The sequence below is a fragment of the Leptonychotes weddellii genome, chromosome 5, assembly GCF_054177405.1.
Source record: "Leptonychotes weddellii isolate Sample4059 chromosome 5, ASM5417740v2, whole genome shotgun sequence".
Lineage (NCBI taxonomy): Eukaryota > Metazoa > Chordata > Mammalia > Carnivora > Phocidae > Leptonychotes > Leptonychotes weddellii.
The window spans coordinates 77,971,656-77,990,018 of NC_138373.1; the positions used below are offsets into that span (position 1 = coordinate 77,971,656).

Sequence of the window (18,363 nt, forward strand, 5' to 3'; positions counted from 1 at the left end):
TCGGGCTCCCTGCTCAGTGGGGAGTCCGCTGCTGCTCCCCACCCCCACTCGCTCATGCTCTCTCTCTCTCAAACAAATAAGTCTTTTTAAAAAATCTTCTGGTCATATCATATTTGTGAAAATCCATTTCAAACTGAAAATTTTTTAAAATACTGATTTAATTATATTTAAAGATGAAAATTTTAAAAATCATAAACCTCAGGGATTTCTGGGTGGCTCAGTCAGTTAAGCATCTGCTTTTGGCTCAAGTCATAATCCCAGGGTTCTGGGATCAAGTCCCACATCAGGCTCCTTACTCAGCGAGGAATCTGCTTCTCCCTCTCCCTCTGCCACTCCCCCTGATTGTGCTCTCTCTCTCTCTCCCTCTGACAAATAAATAAAATCTTTAAAATAATCATAAACCTCTTCCTATTAATAACTACTTAACATGTTGGTAAAGGGAAAGATTGGTTGTAGTGTTTTACTATATCAATATTACGCTATATGCAGTTTTATATCCCACTTTGAAATTCTTACTTATACACATATTTGTGCTTATGAATAAAAGACCTGGAAATAAATGTTTCTGAATGTAGAATACTATCTATAGCAATAATAGCTCTGGGGTTGGTAACATAAGATGCATGAAAAGTAATAGGTTTCCAGGTCAAAAAAGAGACCTTAGAAATTATTGAGTGATATTTAAAATATTTAACAAATGGTTATGATAAAATCATTGACCGATCAGAACGGACACTAGGCACAAATAATTGGTTTGTCTCTACACTCATGTGTCTGAGTACTACTCCTGCATAAGAGAAGACAAAAGCCTTGAGAAGCCAAATAATCAAAGGTCACATTGATATTTGGCAACAAAACTATGATTACCATCTAAGACTCAATTTCCTGGCCAGGGTTTTTCCTACTATATCAAGTTGCCTCCTTATATGAAAGCTTTTTCAAATGTATAAGGTGCTATTTAAGTGTACATTCTAATTAATATTATGAACACGGTCAAATACATAGAAATTAGTATCCAGGCTCCAAAGTGCTATTAGGGAAAGCACATTTTTAAGAAAGTGTTTATCATAAAGAAATCTGAAAATCCCTTTGGCTTTTATTATAGATACATCACTTTATTCTATATAAATTCTTGTTGAAGGCAATACTCTTCAACTTTTTGTATACATGTAGTATTGCACAGTAATGTTATGTAAAATTTCAATTATAAAATTGTTCATGTCATGAATAAAATACATTTTTTCCAAGTTCTCTGTAAATTCATCTTTGACTTAATAAAGAAATATTTAGCAAAACGTTTCTTTCCTTTCTAATTAAATACCAGCTAACTCATTCTTACATGTACCTGTGAATTTTTCCACTTGCAAGTATAATAAATACAGCAGGGGTTTATTTACTATGTTTCCTGGATACCTAGTCTGACAGAAGCAAACCTGATGCATTTTCAGGAAACAGTTCAAAGATTGTATTTATTGGACAAAGTTGATTGAACATCTGCTCTGTACCATGCATTCAACCAGGCGCTCAGTATGAAGGGGAAATAAAGTAAGGTCATCCTTGTCCTGGTGGAGCTTAAGGTCTAGGACATTAAAAACAAACAAATAAACAAACTAACAGCAAACACTCTGAAATACTATGCAGATTGCGTAAAGTACCAGAGCTTTGGAGAACTTTCATCACAAACATTCTCCAGTCAGCATCGTTCTGGAAGGAAACATGTTCCAGTCATTTGATCTTATCTGCCCAGACAAATGCATAATAATCATCCCTCTGTGAAACTATTAGAACACATTGTAAAGGAAGTAAAGGAGGTAGGAGGTGCTGTCTGGGGGGGAGTTGAGTTGTAAATACTTCCTGTTATCCCTGATGCATTTATCAAATGAAAGTGGACATTTGAAACCATAAGTGGGATACTGTTGGGAGAGCTCTACGATAGTTGTCATGGGACTCTACTCTTGCTCGTGCCCTTCTGGGCAGTTCTTGAGCACACAGATAAATCAATGACACTTCAGTTTTTCATTTCCACAACTACAAATATGGTATTACTATCTACCAAAGTCTGCAGGACGATGAGCAGTAATAATAAAACTTGTAGGGGGTTTGCCAACTTCCTCCTAATCCATACTCGCATTTTTGTGTCGTCCAAGTCGGCAACTTCTCCCATCAGTCCTTTAATATAATCAGTCTGTGGCTTACCTTTTGAAATTGAGTCAATCTCACCATTGTTTAATGGTATTGTATACAGTAGTATATTTTCTAGTAACCAGTCAAAGCTAATAGCCTCCGTCAGATGGCCCTTCTTTATGGCCCCATGACACTGTTTCTCCTCTTCATACTATTTGACACACTGCATTATATTTGCTGACTTACTTGTTTGTATCTCCCACTAGACATATATTCTGTGAAGGCAGCAACATCTGTTTTGTTCACCATTGTGCATCATTCTTTCTCTAATGCCTAATGCGGTCTGGCACAGATAAAGAGCTTGGTATATATTTACTCAGTGAATGTGTGGATGGACAGTATGGCAGTGGACTCTGAATCCCTAGAGAATGGGGAGCATACATGTATCCCCAGCATCTAGCATCTTACCTAGAACTCCATAGGTCTTCCACAAATGTTCTAAATTGAAATGACAAAGTGGGTCAAGCTCCTTCAGATCAAAGATTTCGAGGTTGCTGGAACCTAACAGTACATGTTATCAGTTTCCAGGTAGTTGAGCAAGTACATTGTCCTATGAAAGATAAAAGTCAGAGCAAACTTAAGTTGAGGCCTGCAATAATAGTTCTTTGAAACTATCTGTGAGGTAAAGCTATATTGGGTGTTAAAAGTTTAAATCTGCCTCAGTTCTCTTCATTTCATGAAATTTGAATGGAGAAAAACTGCTTCCAAAGATTTATGGTTTTCCATCTAACAGATCCATTTACAATTTAAAGTGAGGAAATTTCATTTTTGCCGCATATAAATATTCTGTATATTAAATGAAAAATAAAAAGCTAATATAATTTTCAGCTGAAGGTCACATTGCAGGGTTAAAGGAAAACACAACCTTTAATAGTTGTACTAGGAAGAATTTCATGTAGAATAGCTCAAGACAAACTTGTGTCCATTTAAGAAGCTTGCTTTTTCTTATTATAAGGAATTAATCAGTATAAATTATATTTAAATTAACTCCTCTCTGTGAGGCCACTTTGCTCCTTGTGTTGCTTAAATTATTGCATATATATGTTCTTCATTCCCTCTCCTTTATTTTACTGAGAAGGTAATGAATATTGTAAATTCAAAGCACATGACACATGCCCCACAATTAATTCTTTTCTTCCTTCCTTCCTTTCTTTTCTTCTTTCTCTTTCTTTCTTTCTTTTTCTTTCCCTCCTTCCTTCCTTCTTTCCTCCCTCCGTCCTTCCTTCTTTCCTCCCTCCCTCCTTCCTTTTTTTTTCCTTCTCTCTCTTTCTATTTAGAGAGAGAGAGTGTGTGCACAACCACGTGCGAGCAGGAGCCGGTGGCGGGGGGCGCAGAAGAAGAGGGAGAGAGAATCTTAAGCAGGCTCCATGCCCAGTGCAGAGCCCAACATGGGACTCGATCTCACGACCCTAAGATCATGACCCTGAACTGAAATCAAGAGTCAGATGCTCAACTGACTGAGCTACCCAGGCACCCCTCAATGCACTTTCTTATTAACAGAATCCTATTTTTTGTCCAAGTATCGAGTGTCCCTGAGCAAGACAAGAGGTAGGATGCCTTATAAGCTCCAGATGTAAATCTTAATTAGGATAAGAAAAACTAACTCAATCCCCTTTATCTATGATTGACTTAATCTTTGACAATAAATGAAAATATTTCTCCATTACCCCTTTTTCACGTATTCATTACTTCAGTGCTTATTTATTGAGTGCTTACTATGTACTAGATTAAATCAGGGAAACTCTGGTTGCAGATTTTATAGGATGCCCCATCCCAGGTGTCGGATATAGCCAATACTCTAATGTAAACTAAAGACTCCATGAAGTAATGAAATACTTAGCTGAATGATTTTTTTTAAGATTTTTTTTTTAAAGATTTTATTTATTTATTTGACAGAGAGAGACAAAGCAGGAGAAGGAACACAAGCAGGGGGAGAGGGAGAAGCAGGCTTCCCACTGAGCAGAGAGCCTGATGTGAGGCTCGATTCCAGGACCCTGGGATCATGACCTGAGCTGAAGGCAGACGCTTAACGACTGAGCCACCCAGGCGCCCCTAAGATTTTATTTATTTGTCAGAGAGAGAGAGAGAGCACGAGTAGAGGGAGTGGCAGGCAGAGGGAAAAGCAGGCTCCTTGCTAAGCAAGGAGCCTGATGCAGGATTCCAGGACCCCAGGATCATGACCTGAAACAAAGGCAGATGCTTAACTGATTATTATTATTTTTTAAGTAGGCTCCACTCCCAGCGTGGAGCCCAATGCGGGACTTGAACTCACGACCCCGAGATTAAGACCTGAGCTGAGATCAAGAGTCGGATACCTGACTGACTTAAGCCACCCAGGTGCCCCCTGAATGATTCTTTATAGAATTATCTTGAAAAAGTTACACATCTTGGGTAGGAGAAATAAAGCCATGCAATGTCTAACAAAACTCTTTATCAAATAATTTAAGTTTATTTTTCTAATGTTGTTTGTGTAACACCAAATTGTTCTTACATTTTTATTGCCCCTGAATTACAGGTGTAGATATTTTATGCATTATCTCAAATAATCAAAATAGTTAAAATGAGGGGGTAAGATAAACACTTTAGTTAGATAATCAGTGTATTAAGGGTTGCAGGTGCCAAATAGCACTTGAGATAAGGTTAAAAAAATTTAACTAACTGGAATTCAACTTAATTGACAGCTAAGGGACCAAAAAAAGGGGGTGCGGCTAAAAATAGTTATTCACATGATAAAAGGTATAGCCCATAAAAAAGTTATGGCAGTCATACCAAAAATACCAAATCACACATGACCAAATTATGTAAAATAAATATTATTTAAAATGAGGATAAATTGACAGAAACAAAAATATAGCAGGAGGCAACACAATACCATCAGACACAATATACACTGAGTAGACAAAAGCAAAGATCCAGGTTGTATTTTCAGAATATAATTAATAATTAACAATGTTGAACAGGGGCGCCTGGAAGGCTCAGTCGGTTAAGCATCTGCCTCCGGCTCAGGTCATGATCCCAGGGTCCTGGGATCGAGTCCCACATCGGGCTCCCTGCTTAGCAGGGAGTCTGCTTCTCCTCCTACACCTCCCCACTCTCTCTCTCTCTCAAATAAATAAAATCTTAAAAAAAAAAAAAGCCGAACAAATAGCTATAAATTGAATGTCATATTTTAAAACATATACAATGCCTCCTTGTCTAAGAACCATAAAGTATTTTCAAAAATTGGTCCCAAATAAAACTTCGATAATTTCCAAAAAGAAGAAATAGCAGAGGTCACTCTCTAGCTCAAATTTCTAAATAGAAATTAATATCGAGAACTAAAATAGGAAAACATTCCAACTACCTAAATTTTTAACCCCTTTTATAATTGGGTTAATTTGAGATGAAATAAAAATAAAATTATGGAACACTTAGGAAAAAATAAAATACACTATAACATTTCAAAAGTTTGAGATGCAACCAAACTGTAATAGAAATAAATCCAGAATCGTAAGTTATATCTTTATTTAGAAAATAAAAAATCTAATATGAAATGGGGATAATAGGTTTGGAGAAATGGTAAAAAAAATTGTATCAAGGAAATTACAGGATAAAAAAATACAAAAAAATTCAAAAATTCAAAATTGAGTAATTTTTTCTTTGAAGAAGCTAATATATGCCAGACTTCTGAAAAATATAACCAGAAGAAAGATAACACAAAATTCAAAATGAGAAAGACAGACAAGGTTTTTAATATTAGAATATATGATATGTGTATAAGTTTGTTCTAATTTTTTATAAAACATATAGCTTTACAGGAAAACATAAATTACCAAATTTAACTGAAGAAAAAGTAGAGAGTCTAAATAGACAAAAATAAAAATGGAGAAAGAATCTGAAAATGTAGTCCTTCCAGGGCAGGACTTCAAGGCAAATAGTTTACTAATAAATTCAAGGATCAGATAACTGTCATGGTATACAATTTTTTCAGAAAATAGAAATGTTTGAAAAACAACTCAGTTTATTTTGTTACCATATTATCAAATACATAAATAGACAATTTTCCCAAAACATTAATAAGTGCCTGTGTGTATTCAAAATTCTGGATCAGAGCTGTTCTAGGGATACAGACCTGAGTGATTCCTACTCTCAAGGAGTTCAGAGACTAGGGAGGGAAGACATATAAAATCAAATGTTACAGTTAGCTAAACCCACTGCGAGCAGTTTGGCAAACTAAACAGTCTGAATGAAATTTCTAGCACAAATATTGCATTACAGTGGTCACAGGAAAATAAGGAAAATCTTCAAAGGGCAAAAAAATTTAAAAATAGTGAAATTACAACTGAAAGTGAGGGATAAGCAAGCATAAAATCTAGGACTATAAAGAATAAGTCTTGGGCCTCCTATAAGGAAGTGAAGTAGAATCCGAGAACCACCCATCAAGCTGAGATACTCGAGAGGGGACTAAAGGGGTCAGAAATTCATAGAAGCATTCGGCCCAAAGGTGAAGCAAATGCCAATTTTTCTTGGAGGGCAGTATGCTCCATTAGTTCCTCAGGACTCCCACAGATGATAATCAACCATGTATTATTTCAGAATAAAAATTTGCCAAATGAAGACTCAAGTTTCCATGTGTGTCAGCAGAACAAAACACTGGATGTAGACCACCCTGAGCTCATTATTGAGCTCATTCTGATTGCCAAATTCTATTTTCACCATTTATTCATCCACTCTCTTCTCAACATGCATTTGGCTTCTTTGTTTTTGTTACTTGGGACAGTTCTTATTTTCTTTTTTTTTTTTAAGACTTCATTTATTCATTTTGAGAGAAAGACAGAGAATGCGTAGCGGGGAAGGGGAGAGGCAGAGAGAGAGGGAGAAGCAGACTACCCGCTGAGCCGGAAGACCAATGTGGGGCTCGATCCCAGGACCTGGAGATCATGACCTGAGCTGAAGGCAGATGCTTAACCATCTGAGCTGCCCAGCTGCCCAGCTACTTTGACCAGTTCTAAGGTAAACTTTAGTGAACATGTGTCCTGATATATGCGTGCAATAATCTCCCTTAGGTAAACACCCAGGAGTGGAACTGCTGGGTCAGCATACCTGTGAATCTATCTTTAAGTTTACAAGATAATGACAAGCTTTTTGTTTCAGAAATAGTTGAATGTGTATTCTTACTAGCAACAGAAGACATTTTGTGCAGCATTGCTATTGTCACTTTTAAGTTTTCACCAATCTAGTGAGTGCAAAATCATATTTCATTGTGGTCTTGGTTTGCAGTTCCCTGACTAATCAAGCTGAATATTTCTTACTGTACTTGTTAGCCATTTTGCTCCACTGTCTTCTGTCCACTTTTCTATTGGTTTGTTTGGACCTGGTTTCAGTTTATACATCTGTTGACCTAGTCCATTTCATTATTCTTGGACCACAGGACAAATTAAATACCCAACATTAGGAGGTCCCCAGTACACCATGTCTGGAAACTACTGTGGCATTTGTTCATGATGTTTGTTCCCTAAGCGTGGTTGGCTTTCCCGTTCTCCAATGGACCTTCAACTCAGAACAAATACCATCTGATCTTTGAAGATAACCCAAATCTGACAAAATTTGTCCTGTACACCAACAGCACTTAATTCATAGCACTCTAATAAACCACATGTGTACAGTGATGCAGATGACTTTCTCCACCCTCTCTACTTTGAAAACAGAAGCTTCTTGATAGCAGGGACTGTGCTTATTTATCTCTGAATCTTCAAAAGTTAACAGTAGTTGGAACAAATGAGGCATTAAATGTCCAAAAATCAGAAGAGGATGACTTTGCTAATTCCAAAAACATTCTGTTCACATTGTTAAAAGAGAGGCATTACAGAGAAGATTTAAGTTCTTTCTTTAACAAACATTTGTAGTAAGGCATTTTATTAGTCAACTTCAGAAAATCTCAGTTCCACTTTCAGATACTTTATTGTGTTATCAATCATGTGACCCAGTTTAAGTTTGGAAAACATAATTACTTTAGGACTAGGTACTACTACCATGGGACTTACACAGACAAATATAAAGATTTCCTGTGCTCAAATAATTTGGTTATATTTTATAAGGAGCATAAAACATAAACAAAAATAGCTGTGTTACAAGGGAGGATATAAATTGTATTATGCAACTAGGAAGAATTGAGGCCATCACCAAAAATAAATAAATAAATAAATAAATAAATAAATAAATAAATAAACCAATTCGTAATAAGTTAAATACTTAAGGAATAGATATATTAAATTGCCACAGAAATACTTATTTCCATGCTCCACTGGCGTCTTAATCTTCATCCTCAATTTTTTTTAAAGATTTTATTTATTTGAGAGAGACAGAAAGAACACAAGCGAGCGAGCGGGGAGGAGGGACAGAGGGAAAGGGAGAAGCAGACTCCCCGCTGAGCCAGGAGCTGGATGGGGGGCTCAATCCCAGGACCCCCAGATCATAACCCGAGCCGAAGGCAGACGCTTAACCCATTGAGCCACCCAGGTGCCCCCTTAATGATTTGATTCATGTTAAATTGGAGATTTAATAGGTAAAATATCCATCCATCCATCTACTCAAATTCACTCATTCACACTCAACCAACAGAGGCATAAAAGTGTGCTAAGTTTGCTGCTTCTTTTAAGTAACTGTTTTTTCACTTGGATGAAAGAAAGCTGAGCTTCTGGGACTGTCTCAGTGCCCTAGACATTTAATTAATACCAGAATAACGAACACACTTCAGTCTTTATGGAATAGGGGAAAGTACTTAGAAGTGAAATATCAGCAAATACGGCCAAGAGGCCTCCTTGGCAGAAGCAGTGTCATATAAGAGTTAAGGACAAAGGGTGCGGGATCCAACAGAGTTGGGATCAAATCCAGCCTCCAGTTCTTACACACACGCCCCCATTATCAGTTTCCTCATCTGTAAAATAATAATAAATACTTCATAGATTCGCTGGAGAATCAGAAGCAGTAATGGAACACACAGTGTTCCAAAGTGCCTGACCCCCCCCAATAAACGGTATAATGCCAGCCTCCGCTGAGGGAATACTAGAAATGTTCCAAACTGAGCTCGGTTCTCGCCTCGCCCCACTAGCGGCCCCTGCCGGCCCACCCCGCGGTGGGTCTCCCCGTGTTCGGCCCCTATAGCCGCCTCTGTAAAGCGCCCCAAATGGCCGCCCCTTGCTCCGGGTTTCCAGGCGGCAGAGCGGAATCATTGAGCAAGGGGACCCGCGACTACACAGCTATCTCCCACGCCATTTGCGCCAAATTTATTAGAACGCGGCCCTCCACTCATCTCCCTCCTACAGCCAACCCCACGGGCGGCTCAGAAAAGGGCCTTTACTCGAAAGCTAGGGCTTATCTCCCGGCTGCGACCGGGTCACACGACACTGCCTCCCGAGCAGCAGCAGGATGCTGTCCCGCGCCCCTGGCCGCACTGCGGGCTAACTCCTGCATCTGCGTGGTCAGGGGTTCGAGCACCGCCGCCGGGTACTCGGGCCGGGACGCTCACCCGCTCCTTGCCGCTAACAGTGCAGCGCGTCCCCGGTAGAGCAGCGGCCGCGAGCTAGGTCCCGCCTTCGATTTCGCCCGCGCTTTGCCGCCTTCTTTCGGCGTCTGAACTTGGTCACCTCCTGCTCAAACGTCAGCAAAGAAATAAAATATTCACTCGGCAGCACTCCGGAGCGCCACACCAGGACAGCACTTGGCACTTTCGCGCCATCCCACTCCCGCGTTCTGAGGGGGCGGGTCTACGGCGAGGAGCTGCCCCCTCTGTCGCGCGACCCTCCGATCCAATCGGAGGCAGCATCAGCTAACCCTAATTTGCATAGAAGCTTCTCTATATAGGCTCAGGGACAGAGACCTCCGCTGCTTAAAAACCATGCGCTACTTATTCGTGGATACCTCCTTACCCCAAGTGGGACCCAAATTCTAGACAGGATCCCAGTCTGCATGTGCACATTATAGCGAGGTCCCTACCTGGCACCGCGCTCTCCAGACTACGTCCCAGGGGAGCGGCGCTGGATCCCCATTGCGAGCCCTACGGGCCATACCTCCCCCTCCTAAGCCCCAAGTCCGCCGTCTGCAGTCCGGAGCCACCCGCCAGGGTAGGAACTTCCACGGCACAAGGCAGGGCTTCATCTGACACACCTAGGTCCCACATTCACACAGTAAATAGAAAGTGTTGGCTCTTTTCCTGACGTTCTGAGGGCCCTTAAAAGGGCCTTTTAGGGATTTGAAGAGAAGCCGCAGAGACTGCTCAGCCGCCGAAGCCATACAAGGTGCGGCCCTGGCGTTTCAGCGCGTACACCACGTCCATGGCGGTGACCGTCTTGCGCTTGGCGTGCTCCGTGTAAGTCACCGCATCGCGGATCACGTTCTCCAGAAAGACTTTCAGCACTCCCCGGGTCTCCTCATAGATGAGCCCAGAAATGCGCTTGACACCACCTCGGCGGGCGAGCCGACGGATGGCGGGCTTTGTAATGCCCTGGATGTTGTCCCGGAGGACCTTCCGGTGGCGCTTGGCGCCTCCCTTCCCCAGCCCTTTACCGCCTTTCCCGCGACCAGACATCCTTCCGACCCAGAGAGCAAGCAGCTAATGGTCGTGGAAGCGTAGACCAGGGCTTATATTTCCTAGTAGCGGACCTGTTTGAAAACCTCAAGAAAGTGGGCGGAGCTCTAGGCCCCAGGTGATTTTTGTCTTTCCTCTAATAATGAGTGAAGGAGCCGTAAGCAGAACAAGACTGGTATTTGTTGTTTGATTTCTTGGGAAAACTTTTATTTTTGCCATAAAACTGAGGAAAGAGTCAATGGAATTTATATTGCTTTTTCTCAACGCTTAAATAAAAATAGACCAGATCCTTTTGGCGCTCGTTTCCTCCCTCCCCTCCCTCCTTCCCATCTCTCCCCGACTCCCATCTCTCGCGCGCGAATTCCAATTATTTTTCAAAAGGAATGCGTCCATTAACAAACCCGAGGTTCTCACATCTCCCACTTACAAATTCAAAGTTCTTAAAAATAATGATGCCACGACGGTAGCTTTAAAGAGTGATTTCTACTGCAGATCGCCCATCAGGAGGCTCTCAATCCTTTCTTAAGAGAATCCCTGAACAAATATGAAACTTTCAATAACGTCACCGCTCTAGGATACAGGACTCTTGTCTTCCCAAAAGGGTTTACTGCAATAAAAGGTAGCGGTATTTAGAGGATGATTCATAACTCTTTGTCAAGCATTTAACATCTGGAGGAAGGAATATTTTAGTAAATTGTGCTCCCTGTCCCAAGTCTTGAAAGATAAGCTTTTCCAGGAAAAGCTTTGTAGTAAATATTTGTATGTGTGTCTGAATGCTTATAACTTACCCATCCTTACCCATCTGCATAACACAGAAAGTACTTTTTTTTTATTTTAAAGATTTATTTACTTGAGAGAGCGAGTACATGAGAGGGGGGAGGGTCAGAGGGAGAAGCAGGCTCCTCGTTGAGCAGGGAGCCTGATGCGGGACTCGATCCCAGGACTCCGGGATCATGACCTGAGCCGAAGGCAGTCGCTTAACCAACTGAGCCACCCAGGCGCCCAGTACTTTTTATTGTTAAAGATAAATTAAAAGAGCCCTCAGAGGGGCGCCTGTGTCGCTCAGAAGGGTTAAGGGTTAAGGGGCACTCTTGATTTCAGGTAGGTCATGATCTCAGGGTCATAAGATTGAGACCCAGCGTGCCCCCCACCACCCCAGCCGGGAGTCCGTTTGTCCCTCTCCACCTCCCTCCCTGCTCCTCCACTCACTTGTCCCTCTCCACCCCCCTCCCTGCTCCTCCACTCTCTCTCTAAAATAAGTGACTCTTAAAATAAAAGATCCCTCAGAATACTGTTTGTATGGCTGCAAAAAATCCTGAATAGTCATATTGTACTACATGATTTTCATCTTTGACTCACAGGGAAGAAGAAAGTCTATCAGATCTGGAAGAGATCAGGATTCTTATAATGGTATATTTTGATTATATTTACTAAGACTAAAAAATCGAGGTTAGAACAAATTTTTCAAGTTAGAAATCATTCTTGCTTACAAGAATAAAAGGAAAAAGTGTTCAAAATAATAACAATAATTGTCAAAAATTTCCCTTGATATAGGCAAAAAGTTAAGCAAAATTTGCAAAATTCGTATCAGGAACATGTTAATAACTGCATCAGAAACTTGTAAGTCCATTTATTTAACTCATCTAGCAGTTATTGGATGCTTACTAATGTATTTAATCTTCAAAATAACACTTTGGGATAGGCGCAGAGCTTACCCAAGTCAACCGGTAAGTGGTAGAGACAGGATTTGAACCAAGGCAGTCTGGCTCCAGGATGACTGACTTAATCATGACAATATGCTGCTTCTCAACTCCAAAGACATTTATTGAGTTCCTACTATATATAGGTTAATCAGTGTTCTAGGCAATAAGGACATGTACAGAAATCGCTGAAAATGATTTCAGAAATCAAATCTTTATTAGGATGGTGGGATGGTAAATTTTACTTTTAAAATGGTTACTATAATCTCCATAAAATGTCGCTTATTTTAATGTGTTTACAACACATAGCAGAGTAATTGTATAATTATGGGAAATGTTGAGGTAACTGAAATTACATCAATGAATTAGTAAAAAATAATTTCTAATAAAAAAAACTTACTTTGTTCCAAATGCTATGGCTCTGCAATTTGGGTAAGGACAGTTGCTTCCGTTCTTCTTTAGTCTTTTCATGACCTCTGAGCATCGCATGGGCAGTAGAGGGCTGGAAAAAGGGACAGCCAAGTGCCATCACAATGTCTTACGCGACCTTATTTACCTCCGGGCTCAGAGTCGCCATGGAGAACATGATCGGCAGCGCGGTGACCACTAAGGAGTAAGCCAAGACCAAGACTCCGTGCCTCAGAGACTGATCTTGCAGCCTCTCCCTGGAATCCAGAGACTCTTTTCAGGCTCATAATCTCAAAAGACAGGAGATGTTAAGTTTTGGCTAAGCGAGCTTGTTCTGCAGTCTGTGAAGAAAGCATTCACGTCTAGTGTAGCACTAGTTTCGCAGTCCCTAGAAGCTAAGATTGGCAACCTGTGAACGGCAGAACTGCTCGGGGAGTCCAGTGTCACCTGGTCTGGTTAAGAAAGTTCAGATGGCCAGTTCAGTGCGAGGCATCTTTTGGAGCCAGCTCCCCACACTGCTGGGTAGCAGCAGGCGCATCTGGGTTTGCAGGAGACAAGGCGCTTGTTTAAAGAAACGGCAGTTAGAGGGGTACTGTTGCCCACAAGCGCAAAGGGGCTGGAGTCAGCTAAAGGGGCTAAGGATGCTATATAACGTGAGAAAATCCACCTAGGGGGCACAGCACCGTGGGACGCAGCACCGGAGGGCTCATCTTGCGACCTCAATTGCTTGAGGCGTTTCTTGCTTGAGTGTTTTTGTACTTGTACGGGTAGCTCTTCCGGATTTTTCAGTTTCTAACCGTGGTTCCTTAATTCTTAAGACGTTCTTGTCCCAGGAGCGAACTTGGACGTTGAAATCTCAGGGGCCAAAAAATTCAACGGAGGCCCCAAATGCGGAACGGTCCAGTCCTGGGTATTCATATGAGAGGCTATGTAAATGAGGGCGAGGAGTTTGCTCTTTTGACTGGATAGAGCTGGAGAAGGCGGTCCCTCTGCCAGGAGCTCTGGTTGGGAGCGGAGCCTGCCTGTCATTGGTCAATAGAGCCGAAGATGTTGCTGCGCCCAATGGGAAGGCGCTGCCTAGTGTCAGCAAAGTGATAGAGGCAGTTCCGGTGTTGGTAAATTACATTCACCTACTGAGAACCGTGTCTCTGTGTTTTTCCTCTCGCAGGAGTTTTAGGCGAGAGGTAAACATGTCTGGTCGCGGAAAGCAGGGCGGCAAAGTGCGGGCCAAGGCCAAGTCTCGGTCTTCCCGCGCGGGCCTGCAGTTCCCGGTGGGCCGAGTCCACAGACTGCTGCGCAAAGGTAACTACGCGGAGCGAGTAGGCGCTGGGGCGCCGGTGTACCTGGCTGCGGTGTTGGAGTACCTGACGGCAGAGATCCTGGAGTTGGCTGGCAACGCGGCTCGTGACAACAAGAAGACCAGGATAATCCCTCGCCACCTGCAACTCGCCATCCGCAACGACGAGGAGCTAAACAAGCTGCTGGGGAAAGTCACCATTGCTCAGGGCGGCGTCCTGCCCAACATCCAGGCCGTGCTGTTGCCCAAGAAGACGGAGAGTCAGAAGGCGAAGAGCAAGTGACCCTGACGCCACCACAGGGGAGCTGGCTTCCCCAGCAAAGGCTCTTTCCATAGCCACCCCGCAGTATTTTTCAATATACTCGATGTCATGGAAGTCTGCCGCGATCTAGTGGGGAGGTGGGTGGCGAGGGGCCCGCCGAGTCCAGGGCCAATAAAGTCGGTGAAAATCGTGTGGTCGAGAGAGCTATGTAGTCTCGGGGACCTTCCGGATGACCCGGGGGGCAGCCAGGAGACCTCTGGAGCAGGTACTGGGGGGTTGGTTTCTGCCGTTTTGTGGACTACTTTGGTCTGTACCCTCGAGGTGTTTTGTGGGCGGTCGAGGGAGACCATGAAGGACCCACTGGCTGGAGGTGGGCAGAATTGGGATCTCTCCCTACTCGCCTTAATGCAAAAGAGAAGCAGACTAGGGTGCGGGGGCATCAGGGGGATTATTTTTACCTGTCATTCTCAGGGCCTTCACTCCTGTCTTGTCTGGGCTGTTCATGGGGACCCAGTTCTGAAGACGCAGTGGGGGCTAGCTGGTGTCGCGCAGGAAGGTGGCTCTCTGGCCATACTTTTCAAAAAGTATGGGAGTAACTTTCCGTCTTGGAAGAGTGTTCTGATGACACAGTGCCCACCAGATTTTTCGTAGCCTAATAGCTGTTGTGTTTTCATGTTTTGGATATCAGATATTTCTATATACACATTTATGTTCCCATTTCTTTAAAATGAAGGGAACATCCAGTAATATGTGTAATATAGAAGCATGAGTCATAAGTAAATTTGTTCCCCCCGACACTCATGTTGCATAACAGTGCAGTGTCTTTAGTCATACATTACTTATGCTTAGGAGCTTTTAAGAGATTTTTTCATGATGGTCTTGTCGCCATCATATTATACTCCTTTGGAAATGTAATCAGTTTGATTTTGCTTCCTAACAACAAATAATCTGCTTGAAGTCTCATGTTCATTCCCGCGTTAGCCTGGAGTAATGACCTCATTCCAACAGTCCTGTGGGGGTAGCATTGCTTGATTGTACAGCACTGCTTTCATAAACATGAAATGTGAGAAAATGTAAGGATAAATTACTTAAGTGCCGGAAGTTACACATTTCAGATCCGGAATCCACATTTAAAAGTTAAATAGCCATCTTGGGCGCCTGGGTGGCTCAGTTGGTTAAGCGACTGCCTTCGGCTCAGGTCATGATCCTGGAGTCCCTGGATCGAGTCCCACATCGGGCTCCCTGCTCGGCAGGGAGTCTGCTTCTCCCTCTGACCCTCCCCCCTCTCATGTGCTTGCTCTCTCTCATTCTCTCTCTCTCAAATAAATAAAATCTTAAAAAAAAATAAAAAATAAAAAAAAATAAAAGTTAAATAGCCATCTTATTCTGTCCTTAATTGACCCTTCCATTTCACCCTTTTCTACAAGCTTCATCCTGGCCCACAGGGCCCACAGCACAGATCCCAGTTCAGATTTCACATCTTTGGTGTCATCTTTCCTATGAGTCAGAGTTGAAGTCTTCCTGAAAAAACATTATGGTATTTCTTCATCCTTAGTAATGGGTGGCCCATTTTCCCACGCGGACTTTCTTTATTTCTTCCCCAGTATTTATTGAGCTCTTCAGTATGCCATGCTCAATACCAGATGATGGGAGTACAGCTGTGAATAAGGCCAACTAGATTTCCACTCTCTTGGAGCTCACTTCTTTTTCTTGGTACCTGATGACAGAACAATGAACAAATAAGTTAATATCGGAAAAAGGATTCACCTTCAGCTTCCATCAAACTTGTGTCTCCCTGCTGCTTATGCAGTGAATGCTGGGATTACTTCTCCCACGTGGTCATCTTTTTGAGGTGTACAAAGATCAGGCTACACGTAGTACCTCTGTTAGGAGGCAGATTATTGCCCCCAAATTCCTGAGGAGAATAGACCCCAAGGCTACCATGGGCAGCAGGTGCCAAGATGTCCACAGCTCTTTACTGCACTCCCACCTTCCATACGGAAGGCTTCTTCATATGTTAAACAGTCCTAGTGCCAATTTTGAGGACTGAGACTTTTCATTTATATACACATTAGGCATATATTAGGTGCTGAATAAATTAAAAGAAGCTCCATTTCCTACAAGATATGGGCTTACTCTTATAGGTTAAGGTATAGGTCACTGTAATTAATAGGATTTTGTTTTGTTTTTATTTTTTATTTTTATTTTTAAAGATTATTTAATTTATTTATTCACGAGAGACAGAGAGAGAGACAGAGGCAGAGGGAGAAGCAGGCTCTCCGTGGAGCAGGGAGCCCCATGCGGGGACTCAATCCCAGGACCCTGGGATCATGACCTGAGCCGAAGGCAGACGCTTAACCGACTGAGCCACCCAGGCGTCCCTTGTTTTGTTTTTAATGCTCAATCATTAAGACAGTTCTCCGTATTATCACTCTGGGGACATGGTGCACAGTGGAGAAAAAAATGTGTGTATATATATAATATGTAGATATCCAATGCTAGTTTTGACATTTAAGTCTTAGTTTCCTAAAAGATTTGAGGCACCTGAAAGATTATTACTAAAATAGTAACAAAATAAGAACAAGGATCACTAAGACATTTATAAGAAAAAGGCATTTTTCCTTTCTCTCTGAAGATTCAGAGTTGTCTGTCTAAGCCTGTTACCCGAGGAGCAAGACAGACATGATAGAAAGTACAATGACTGCCCCCTTACCCACACCACCTCCACTGCCCCAGGGATTCTGTTTCCTCTCAAATCCTCCCCCTGCCACAAGTTTCCACCGGTCTTTCACCATTTCTGTTTTTGAGGGTTTTTTTAAAAACCTGAATAATTTATTGGCAGTTAAAGATGCATACCTCCTGCAAAATCAATTCAGCCTGTGATCCTTGAACAAATAGTTCTTGCCAAGATATGATTGTTAATTTAAAAGGACAATATTTCTTCAAGCACAAGACCACAAAGAAGAGTTAGGACAGAACTGGGTGGGACCTGAATTCTGATTTTTTTTTAATACGTTTATAACCCATAGTTGTATTTATAGACACACATACTCTTTCCTGCCAAGATAAGCCATTCGTGTGGCAGGCTGTGACTTGGGCAGGATTTGTGCTTTGTTTTTCCTGTGGGGCCAGTCTCGTCTTCGTGTCTCTGAGAACTGGTCTGTTTAGTTTTGTCTGCCTGGAACCGAAAGGTTTAGTCTGGCCCTATAATTGGTGATGCCTGGCCTACGATATGCAAACTCTTCACGAATGCCCCTGGAATGTCATATCCCATGGTGTCTAAGGACTCCAGCTCTCTGGAACAACACTCAAGCTCAAAGCCACTCTGCTCCTTACTAGTTAGATGATTTTGGAAATGTTACTCAATTTCCTTAAACCTCAGTTTTATTTATTAAGTGGGCATAATAGTAGAGTTTACATCAGTGGATTTTGCAGAGGATTCATTGAGTTAATGTGAACGAGGGCACTAGAGTTCCCCATGTAGAAACATGTTCAGCGAATAGTAATTATTTTTATGTGCAACTGGATTTAGAGTGGGTTGCAACAATTCTGGGACCTACTAAGATAGAAGAACATGGCATTCTAGCAGTCCTGTGACTTTTCTGATAGCAAACCATAAAAACAAGTTTAATGGCTGTTTTACTAATTACAGGACATCCACAACCAATCTGTAACAGGAAAGAGAGTAATAAATGGTTAAAGCTTGTTAACCGTTCAGGTTAAAACCTTAATTTGCATTTCCCCCCTCCCTAAAGATGACCTAGTTTGGAATTAATGGCTGACATACACCCATACACGGAACCTTTTGATTCAACAATTTATTGAGTATATATTATGTGTGAAACCTATGATTGATACCCAGCTGTTCAGAAAAATGGTTATAACAAAAAGGTGATTACAGTGTAGCAGGCTACATGTAAAGAAAGGGAGATGCCCAGGGTGTTAC

The 18,363-nt window shown here is 42.0% G+C and overlaps 2 protein-coding genes across 2 annotated transcripts; one reads left to right on the plus strand and one right to left on the minus strand.

Moving 5' to 3' along the window:
• Nucleotides 1-10,063: 10,063 nt before the first annotated feature.
• Nucleotides 10,064-11,019, minus strand: H4C16 (H4 histone 16). The gene has a single exon (XM_006733766.3). The coding sequence runs from the start codon at nt 10,748-10,750 to the stop codon at nt 10,439-10,441; it is 312 nt and encodes a 103-aa protein (XP_006733829.1). The 5' UTR covers nt 10,751-11,019; the 3' UTR covers nt 10,064-10,438.
• Nucleotides 11,020-13,928: 2,909 nt separating this feature from the next.
• On the plus strand, nt 13,929-14,609 carry H2AJ (H2A.J histone). Its single transcript, XM_006733765.3, has one exon. The coding sequence runs from the start codon at nt 14,049-14,051 to the stop codon at nt 14,436-14,438; it is 390 nt and encodes a 129-aa protein (XP_006733828.1). The 5' UTR covers nt 13,929-14,048; the 3' UTR covers nt 14,439-14,609.
• Nucleotides 14,610-18,363: the final 3,754 nt, after the last annotated feature.